The sequence below is a fragment of the Metarhizium brunneum genome, chromosome 3 (genome assembly GCF_013426205.1).
Source record: "Metarhizium brunneum chromosome 3, complete sequence".
NCBI lineage: Eukaryota > Fungi > Ascomycota > Sordariomycetes > Hypocreales > Clavicipitaceae > Metarhizium > Metarhizium brunneum.
This window is the reverse complement of record NC_089424.1, coordinates 387541-399050: the sequence shown is the minus strand read 5'-3', so window position 1 is coordinate 399050 and position 11510 is coordinate 387541. Positions and strand designations below refer to the sequence as shown.

General features: G+C 39.3%; 1 protein-coding gene across 1 annotated transcript; it reads right to left on the bottom strand.

Annotated features, from left to right (window-relative positions):
* Positions 1 to 7377: 7377 nt before the first annotated feature.
* G6M90_00g053680 (uncharacterized protein) lies at positions 7378 to 11005 on the bottom strand (the record flags this gene model as incomplete). Its single annotated transcript, XM_066130568.1, has 4 exons — positions 7378 to 8019; positions 8184 to 8334; positions 10171 to 10696; positions 10762 to 11005. 4 exons carry the CDS (start codon positions 11003 to 11005, stop codon positions 7378 to 7380), a joined length of 1563 nt encoding a protein of 520 aa, XP_065986732.1.
* Positions 11006 to 11510: the final 505 nt, after the last annotated feature.

Below are 11510 nucleotides of genomic sequence, written 5' to 3'. Positions count from 1 at the left end.
TATATATATATATAATTAGTATATATCTGATTTATATACGTTTATAAGATTTATATAAGCTTAATATTTAATAGGTATATTTAAATTAGGTTCTAAGATTATTATTTAATTATTATTAATTATTTTTACTCTTTATTTTAGGAGTTCTTATCTAAAGTATAATACTTTAATTAAATATCCTTTTATCTTAATTAAAATATATTTAATTATGCCTTAATTTAAAAATATATTTAATATATTATAAATATATATAATACTTATATTAAATGTATATATTTTATATGTCTTAATAAGAGTCTAGGATTATTTTCCTTTTTTCCTTTTAAAAACTATAGTATTTAGTTTTTTATTATTATAATAGTATTTATTACTAGAATAAGAATTATAAAATATTTTCTTATTAATATAAGGAAATATTATTATATAGCTTATTTTTATATAGTTATTAGCCTTATAGGCGTTTTTTCCTTACTTTATTTGTTTTTAGATGCTTCTAAAGTATTTAGGATTATATTATTATTATTAATACTTATTTCTTTTACTTTATCTTCTAGTTTATTAAAGGTGGTAAGGATTTATACGTTTTATACCTTTTTATATTATTATTCCCTTTAAATCTTCCTTGCTTTTACTTATTATTATACCTAATTAAGAATTTCTTAGTATAAGTTTTTATTTAAATATTTTAGTAATTTTAGTTTATAGAGTTTTTTTTATTTTATTATTATAAGTATTCTCTTCTTTAGTGATTATTTATTTAGGTCTTCTTATACTAGCTATTTAGCTACTTATAGCTTATTTCCTATAAAATTTATAACTTTCTTCTTTAGTTTTCTTAGTTCTTTTAGAAACTATTCTTTTTCTTATTTACTACTTATATGAATATAGTAGTTATTATTATAATAGAAGGTTTAATTAAGGTTCTTATATTTTACCTTTAATTTAATAACTTTGATTTTTTATTAGTTAATAGAATTAAGTTATTTTTTACCTCCTTTTAGTATTAACTTTTATTCTTTTTTAGGTTTCTTATATTTATTAGTAAAATATCCTGGTTTTTTATAGTTATAGTATTTCTTTTCCTTTTTATTATTTTTTTTAATAATATTAAGCTTTATTTATTTAAGGTTAAGAGTATAATTATAGGTAATAAGTTTATTATACTTTTTATGTTAATTAGCTTAGTAACTCTTTTCTTTGGTAGGGCTTTAGGTTCTTTTACCTTATTTTTTTTATATATATTATTAATATTATTTATTATTAATTTATATTACTATAATAATATAATTTAATAAGTTATTTAATCTGTTCTCTTTATAAAGTTCATCTTTAACTTCTTTTTTAAGTCTTTTATAGAAAGCTAATATAAGAGGCTTATTCTCTTAGTTAAGCTAAGATATAAGTTATTTAAAGTAAGTAATATAATTAGATATTAATCCCTTTTACTTAAGCCTGTTAATATAGTACTTAGTAGCTTTAGCTTTATTAATTATTCTAAAGGCCTTTTTAATAGCTTTTTTAAATTTATTATAACTTTTAAAAATAGTATTAGTTTCTTCTTTATAATTATCTTTTTTTTTATTAAGGTAGTCCTTTATAATAAGTTTAAACTATATAAGTATTACTCTTATTATATATCCTTTTATATAAAGTACCTTAATAAAGGATTCTTTTATTTTATTTAAGAATTATTAATAATAAGCCTTAAGTTAAGTAAGGAATCCTTAAAGTATACCTAGGGATTTATTATATAATCTTAGTACCTTAAGTCTAAGAATTTCTTTTAAGTTCTTTTTAATTATAATAGTAATTATAGCTTATTTTTATTATTTTTTTTTTATTTATTAGACTTATTCTTAAAGGCATATAATCTTAATAAGTATCTTATAAGTAAAGATAATTATTAGTTTTTCTTAGGTTTTATTTAATTTAAATATAATAATAATCTTATATAGTGCTATATTAATAATTATTAGGTATTACTTAAAGTAATATAGTAGTAATTTAAATAAGAGCTTTTAATATATAATAGCTAAGATTCTTAAGGGATAAACTAGTTATAGTTTATATTAGTAAAGCTATTAAGGTAATTAATCTAAGTAATTAGGTGTTATATTAGTAATAGGTTATAAACTATAATTAAGTAATTAAAGTTAAAGAGTTATAAGTAAAGCTTAGGTTAATATAATAATTATTATTAAAAGCTAAGAAGTTAAAGTTTATTTATAAAGTAAAATTAAGGTTTTTATATATAAGGTAATTACTTTTTCTTAAGAATAACTTTTAATTATAAGTTATCTTAATTATAAGGTAATTATATTAACTTACCTAGTAATTATTTTAATTATAAAATAACTCTTATAATTACCTTATATACTTTAATTATTTCTTTAATATAGGCCTTATTCCTCTGCGGGGTGGCTCATATAGGCGGCCTATTCTGCGACCTACACTACAGCCTGCGGCTGGGTCGTAACATTATAGCTTATATAGCTGGCCTAACTTATAGCCTGCTTCTTGTATACGACTGGGTTGTAACACCGTTGCGGTCGGCAACTGTAACAAGGGCTCAGTAGAGGGCTTGGAGCAATTTACTTAATTCATCTAATAACAGTCTTTGGTATCAAAGGTCCTTGGTTTTCCTTGAGGCCTTAGGGACTTTGCCCTAGTCCCGTAATTGTAGCTTTTATGTAGCCTTTAATATTAGGCTTTCTTTGTGTAATATTAGCTTCTTTTTCTTCTAGCTTTTGAGCTATTATTTCGGTTAGGATATTATTATTAATACTATTAATAATAATAGTAGTAATAATAGGAATAATAATAATAATAGGAATAATAATATTAGTAATAATAATAAGAGAAATAATAATATTAGTAATAATAATAAGAGAAATAATAATAGTAGTAATAATAATAGTAGTAATAATAATAGTAGTAATAATAATAGTAGTAATAATAATAGTAGTAATAATAGGAATAATTATAATAATAGGAATAATTATAATAATAGGAATAATAATATTAGTAATAATAATAAGAGAAATAATAATATTAGTAATAATAATAAGAGGAATATTAGTAATAATATTAATAATATTAATAATAGTAACCCTTAGGACTTTTTTCTAGGCCTAGGTTTTTATTTTAATCAAAAACTATTATTTATAATAAAAACTTAGAAAAAAAGCATAAAATAATAGCTTTATTTGTCTAATAATAATTTTTAATATTAAAGGTTTTTAGTTTTTTTTCAGGCTTTAAAAGACTAAAAGTATTTATCTACCGCATCCTTGTAACGTCACACATCATGATGACCTCACCGCTGCACATTCGGCAAGTGAGCAGACGTACTATACTTTATTCGGAGGCTAATATCGCAGCCTAACAGACTTGCCACTCTCCAAAAATGACCTGTTGAATTTCGATGTAGAGTATCAACAGTATCATCTGCTCCAAATCCTTCAATTTCAACAATGCAGTCTGCTCTATACCAAGTTGTCGGACCAAGGGAGGTCCATCCAGAGACCCTTGACGGTCGCGTTGCTGTTGTCACTGGAGGTGCTTTGGGAATTGGATACGAGGTCAGTCGTGCGCTTGCACATGCAGGATACAAAGTCACTATAGTCAACCGGAGCGAGGACCAAGGCCAAGAAGCCATCGCGGAAATGCAGAGGGACACCCCTACATCGAATGTTCGTGAAAGGAATGCAACTTGGGAAATATTTCTCATGTGTAATCCGCTTTTACGGAGCTTCGCGAGACTCTTAGAGGCCTAGAATATCTTGTCCTCTCCGCCGGAATCAATGCGAACCGGTACGGCTTAGATAGCCAAGGAATCGAATGTAGTTTTGCCGTCAACCGACTTTGGCCTAGGCTTCGAAAGACCAGATCTATGCCAGGTATTACGGCATCTCGTGTAGTTGCCTTGCCAATCAAATTGGATCAGCAAGCGCCGACAGAGGTTAAGTTTGGTTTACTGAGAGATATCAATAACCCTAACCTCAGCCCGGCGGAATGATATGGCAGAAGCAAGCTGGTACTTATCCTCCTTTTGTAATTTGGGTTGCGAGAACGAGTTATTAGGCTGGCAAAGGACTCTATATTCGCGCTGGCCATTCACCCAGGAGCTCTATGCACCTGTAAGCACTTTCATGAACTCGCGTCGTTTTCTCAGACGCAAATGCTTACCATTATTACTCTTAAATAAAGACCTAGCGCTCCAGGGGCAAGTCAACACTGCCATGCAGGAAGAGTGGAAGAATGCCTATCCCAGAGTTACAGGGCAGATACTTTCATGTACTGTTGTTACAAGGAAATGGCTGGTTACACAAGGGCTACGGTCACGAGACCTAGGACAAAGTCCCTCACCGACTTCTTGTATTTAAAGACGTTTTTGACCTTCAAGGCCTTGAGGAAAACCAAGGACCTTTGATACCAAAGACTGTTATTAGTTGAATTGAGCTATTGCTCCAAGCCCTCTTTCCGAGCCCTTGTCACAACTGTGAAGGCTATAAGTCGGGACCCCGAGCAAGGCTCATACAACACGCTTTTGGCCTTGTCAGCTTCTCAAATTGAAGAAAACAGCCAAAATGGGGCCTAGTTTTCAGGTCCTAGGAATATAACACATGGCACGCAAAATTAGTTCGCCTCGGAAAGCGATCAACTAACACCCAAAATGGAATGGCATAACACCCAGCCAGGGTGCTTAGATTTATCATGTTTATTGTTTATCAACTAATATTAGCATTCATCGTGTTTATTACAATAGCTAGCAACTAATCTTTACGTCAATGTATATTTGGAACTACAGATAAAGAAATAGCATCGAGAGGTTATCATAAAGATAGACTATAATAATAAGGTAGTGAGCGGCACTATGGCTTTTGTTCTGTTGCAAGGGCGAGCTGCAATGTTACAATACCCTGGATTGCCTGGGCCAGAAATGCAACCAAAGCACTCCGCATTGTAGGCAAGTACAAATACATCGGAATAGCAGCAATAGCGGCTACACAGCCAAAGACAGAGAGCCATTGCGCCCAGCGATTGTAGGCTAATAGGGGGTACCAAAAAGATGGAAATATTGCAGAAAATATTCCAACAAGACACATTATCGAGTTGAGCATAAGAAGCCAGAAATCCGATTCAGTCGCAGAGCCTCGGTCATTAGTTGAATGTTGCCACGCGACAAGTAAAGGGATGATCGATATGAGCGTCGTGAGAAAAACTATAGTAACTAATACTGGGCCATTGATCTGGATAAGCTGTGAGTATCTGCATTTCTGAATACTCAATAACTATAAACTCACATGCGGAGATACATTAGGATATGCTCTAGCTACCGTTTTCTGACGTTGGTTGCCCAATGGAAACAGTTCGTAACGAAATTCTGCTGGCTCAGGTTGATCTTCAGTTGCCGTCGGTTGAGCGTCATATATAACAGTGAAGCGCCCCATTAACTGGAGCTTTGCCTTTATATTTTCGCAAAATCGCTTTGTTTGAGGCGTATTCTGCACGAATTGAAGGCGCTCAAAATTTTCCGCAGCCACATCATGCTGCGCAAGAATGTCGACCGCCCTTTGCTTAGCTGATTTCCAATTAACCGTGCTTGACGATACGCCTTGGAAAGACATGAGAGAATCAATCGCAGCTCTCCAAATAGGTAAGCAAGATTCATCTTCTAAATCTTTCAGCAGTTGCGTCAAATCCTCGGATTCGGTTGGGATTCGTAAATGGATCAACGAATTCAGAGTCTCCAAGTAGCCTTCCGTGAAATGCCAATTCCGTGGTTCGAGATGCCAATCTGGATGTGCTTCACGAAGACTCGCGTTGTGGTCACTTCGCTCTCTATCATGTTGAGCTTCTTCTTTGACAGCGATATTAGTGGTTTTAAACGCCTTGCTCATTGATATCAAGTAGACTCTGCTGCTCGGTTTGAAAGTTTCGGCAAGTGAAGGCGGACCTGAGGGCTTATATTAGCAAGAGAAGATGTCGCGATGTTGATCGACTCATTTTGCCAGGACCTCATAGGATACATGCGGCGATTCATGATATAGACTCAGTGGGTTGGCACAGATCCAATCAATTGGTTCGGAAGGTTTTCCTTTCGGAATATAACTGCGACTTGCGTCTTGGCCCCCGTTTTAAATAAGAGCTTGTATGTCATGTAGGGAGTTGAAGAATTTATCCAAGAGGCTCAGCACCATTGGACAATGCATAGGCCACCACTGCGATGGATTTCACGGCAGAGAAAAGAGAAGCTGCACAACAGTGAGCCAGCTAAAAAAAGGTGTGATGGATGAAGATGCTGGAAAGGTTGAAGAGGCGGTGCCTGCCATGATATAGATGGCGATTCACCTCAGTTAGCCCCAACAATGCCGCCACCAAACCTGAGGCTTCGCAGGAAGATCGAAGCTGGCCGCGGGAGGCAGGAGGTACATGTGCTAAACCAGCTCTCGAAGCTACATATGCAGCTTGTAAGCACTCAGCCAGCTCTACACATATGTCAGGTGGAGCACAGTATTTACCGTTACTTGATTACCAGGGGTACAATCGGAGAGTTAAAGTTTGCAACTAGGAAATTTCTGTTGCCATGTATTCAGCTGCTCCAGCCATGGTGGGTTGGCGAATAGTCCCTCGCGGTATAGTCATGCTAGGACATTCACGTTGGTTCGTCAATTGCCACACAAGCCACAGTAGTAATAACACGAAATCCTGCCGCCACATAACTACCTAGGTACCTAGATACTAAGAGCTTAATAAGAAGTGACATCTGGAGGAATAAAGTTGAAATACAGCTAGACTTTGTATCTGCCCAACTACCGTGAGTATTTCCTCTCAAGCCTCGTCCGACCTAATTAATGACAGACTCTACCAAGACGCACCCAGCTCTCAAGTCTTATGGATACTATTCTATATTCATCGTCGAGGTTCATCTCACCCCTATCGCACGGACCATTTATATCTGCCCGTTAGTGACCAGCTGAGCAGACCACACCTCTTATGGAACTCCGGACCCTATACGTCCAACAACCTCTCTGTGATTATAATTTCCGTATCTCATTCTGGTAAAGACGAAGAAATCCATCAAGCTCCGTTAGATGCTCCCGAATATGATGGCAAAATGGAGTAGTTGCAATGTTTACATCAACGAATTTTGACTATATACGCCAAACATCAAAACTTAACAGCTTGGTAAGAGGTGCGAAACCAGCTTGCCCGAGGGCTCGTTATGTTGCTATCATTTGATTTCTTAATTGTGTAAATGGTGAGAAAAGACAGTGGTCAGGACGGCCTACCGCCGTTTGTATCATTGAATTTGTTCCTTGACGTTTTTTGACGTCAGGAATGAAATCTTCGCCGTCGAATCCAAGGGTAGAATCACACAGGACTCTGGCCATACGGTCGGCATATTTCAATGCAGTCTTGGAGAGAAATCTCTCCAGCCTCGACTTCTACTTGGACGTTCCATGCCTTCATAAGGTAGGACAGTATGCTCAAGACCTTCTTGGCAAAAGGGTGGCATTGTTCCATTTCCTCGAGAGACGTAACATCTTCTTCAACACCCCCCAAAGCCGAGAAGCCCGCTCGTTTTGCAGGCATCGGGCCTTCGCGCTCAGCAGCAACGAAGATAGTGTGGGTAAAAGAGATAGTGTTGGCGAGGTGCACAATAGAGGCTGTCAGCACAGAGTATAGCACAAACGAGGGCGTCCTTTGTAGTGTGTCTAGTGTGTCGTACGACTTTACTAGAGTGCCAATTGCCCTCTGCCGCCTCGGCACAGATATTCCGCGGCAATAACACAGCCCCAGGAATTTCAAGGTCCCTGAAATGCCAGAATAGTAATATAATAGTGAAATGATGATACAATCCATCAGAGTTAGTAGAGCATGGAGGCCTGGCTGGAGGGACTTGCTGGCATACTGAACGAAGAGCACGTATGGGGTGAAATTCTGGCCGAGCTGCAAAGTCTCTAGTAGGTTATCGTACGAGACTAAATACTTTGTGTACAGCCGTAGCACAGTCTGAGCCTCGGCTGTTAAAGATGCCGCAGGTCTGTGTACAAGATACAAGCATTCGTGAGTGAGTTCGCTTAGTTGACAAAACAACATAGATACTGATGGCTCATCCGATGCTTGCTCGCACGGCAGTGTCAAGAGTACCCCTATCGCCACAGTGATCAATTGACCTCTTCATTCTCCAAGTTGGAAACGAAGAACTCAAAGTTATCTATAAATGGAATCCATGGGAGCTGCTCTGTTGCTTCTAGGATAGGAGGCTTAGGTGGCAGGGATGGCATATACGACGTCGTCGGCAACGAGCCAGCAAAGGGCAGAGCACTAGAGAGGGTTGTTAGTATCCCATCATATTGTAACTCTTGGATTATACGATGTTTGGCATGTTTGGCCAAATTGTCCAGTGTGAAAGCCGCCAAAAAGTAGCCAGTCCAACGACACGATGCTCCTGGTCCTCGTCCTTCTGTGAGTCGTCATCATTGTCCCGATGAAGGCCCGTTTCTATAGCCAACCGCATACATTGGCCGGAATAATACGCGCTCATGGAGATTCGACTGCAACTCGCTTCTCGAACGGACATTATTCTCAATTTCTTGACTGTGGTTACTGAACCAAGATCTGCCTCGGAAAGGCATAGTCATTGACACTCTCTGAAGAAGTGTTCACCCAAGGTAACACAATCGCTAGAATCTCCCCCGATCGCGTGCTGATTAGAAAGGCGGCGGCCCAACGAAAGCAAGGCGTTTGTGAGCAATGAAGAGCAGTACCTTCTTCTCCCGTCATGGAAATCTCTGAGATAGTGCTCCTTGCTCAGCGATGCAAATGTGGGATATTCCCAACAAAGGTACAATGCTAGCAAATGCTGTATCAGATCGGTATCGCGGGTAACCATCGCCCATGACCCGGCAAATTCGGTCGTTGGCCCCCCCAACGGCCACAAGACAGAATTGCGTTCGCGGGACGACTGCCCGCCTTGAGCGGTAGTCTGAAGCATCACATTCGGCGTCGACTTTACGTCTGCAGGGCTTGACACTGCTGCCGCATGTCCCCCCCAGTCGCGTGATTCAACATTCCTCGAATGGTAATCGTGGACCTCATTTTGCGAGTCAAATGGCTGACTTCCTTGGAGCCCCAGCCTGCCCAGCTGGTTGTCCACGTTGCTGCTGTTGTTTATCACCTCGTATATAGTTTCGACAGAATCTCCGGCCCATAGGCGTCTTAATATATTGTTGGAAAGTTCTGGTTGGGCCAATGCAGAAATTACACGACTACTTGTGTCCAGGCGCTGGTGCAACTGCTCAATTTTCGTTCGGAGTTCGTCTTTTGACTGCCGTAATGGGGTCTCGTATATACACTCAATGGCAGAAGATTTGCAGCGACTGCATGAATTTTGTCCATCGAATAGTGGTTGGTTTGCTAGCCAAGGTTTTACTTTTTCACAAATTAGTCGAGGGTCGATCTTTATGGTAAAGCTTATCAGCTTACATTTGCCCACTTCATTCGGCATTCTGTACAAGCGTTGGGTGTCATGATGCCACGACCACGCCTGCGCCTAGGGCTCTCCAATTGGCTTCCAGGCGTGTTTCTGGTGGACTTGTCGTGGCTGCTTCTAGCACCTGTTGTGAGAGACTCGGTGCCATCTTCCGTAGAGTAGCCAGAATATTATGGGTAGTTTTGATACCGAGGGGTTATTCTTGAGCCGAGTTGTTCTAAATTGACAATGCCGTGGTGTATTTTGAGAATACACTTGCCACCAACAGAGGAGTTTTGGAGACAGCTGACCTCTTGTGGATGTGGCTAGTTTTGCTATAATCTCATCAGGACGGGCGAGCCACGGTAATCCTCGGCTGTGGCAATATGAATTGCGGGCCAAGAGTATTAGACCCGTGACCGAATCTAATATCTAATTCTAAATTCTACTGTCTATTACTAGAAATTCAACCTAGACACAGCAATCGCGTCGTGTGCTGGTGCTACTACATCCAGCAGCTGTGTCTTGTCGTGTGATCAAGAGCGCAGAAGAAAGAGATATCAACAAGTTTGAAGTACTATCTTTTAGCTTCAACCACTTGCCACAGCCTCGGTAGTAATTCAAATGAAACCGATAGATTGACATGGTCCGCTGAGCCCAGGCTGACTGGCTGCAAAGTGCCGACCAACTCCTTCGGTTGGTTGGCAATGCCAACTTCTCGGTCTACAACTCCGTCGCCAACAGTGAACCAGATGCAGTCATCTTGCGGGCCACGCATGACTGGTGGCATCACGACCCGCTGCAGATTTTCTGCTGTTGCCACGGTGCAGACGCGGTAACGGCCTGGCTCGTGGAGGCCGTCGTCAACTTCAACACTAAGTCTGTTCATGGTCTTCATGGCTCCGCCACCGGTGTAAACCACGTTGTTACCCCGGCCAGGGACTCTCGCGGAATAGACAACGCTGCCATCGCCTAGAAGTGCACCGCTGCCTCCAGCGGCCTTTTGAATCACAACATACACGTGCCCCCTGACTTGACCAGTCGCCGGGTCTAAACGCTGTGGGCCGGCGTATGGTATGATATTATCCACTAGAAATAGGTTCGCGATGGTTAGGTCAACACTGAAGGCTGTGTTGGTGTCAAAATTCTGTTCTGTCTCCGGGTGATGAATGAGAGTAGAGACCATCTGGTCCACTTCAGGAACCTGATCTGTAACTGCATAGACGGTTAGAACCTAATCTTGGTCTTGCAAAGGAACATGTCTCGAGAAAACCACGTACTTGCGTCGTCCCAAGAGCTTTCATCAACTTGTCCGTCATTGTTTGGACTGCGGCACTGGTCGTCTACATTGACGTGGCCAGACAAGACCTCTTGCGCGGTGCTCTTTGTGCCTGGCGATGATGGTGGAACGGGTGATGACTTGCCAATAATGCTTGGCGAAAGCTTTGAATCTTGTTCTTGTTTAAAGGCATCCCCTATGGCAGGTAGGCTCACGAGGGACAAAAGAATAGTGCTTATATACATGTTTTTGATGGGTGAGTCAATAATGTTCAAGAGAAAGCCAAGCAAAGGATCGACAGTGTTTCTTGTCCCAGCAAACCGGCTATCATAGTGAAGCAAAGTTGACAGATTAAACGATTACAGGAAGAAAAACTTTCGAATAAGAGGCGGAAGTGGGAATAATCTTATGTGCAAGCGGTGTTTGGGATGAGATGATTGTGTTGCTAGTCATGTCTGGTTCAATTCCGAGACTGCATTCGTGCATAACACTCGATATAATGTCGATTTTGTGTAGGTTTCAGATTGATTCGAAACCTCCCCTGCATCAAGGAAAAGGGAGCATTGCCTTCAATATTGTAAGAAGGGGGAAATCTGATACTAACGGATTCAGGTGCGTTCGTCGGAATTGTTCGATTGGCCACGCTTCCTGTGGGTGGGGCAGACGAAGCGTTGTAACGTCCGTCACGAGATGCATGTACATTGGCTAGCGAGTGCGGACTAGTGGGAACCATAGACTATATTTGTCCCA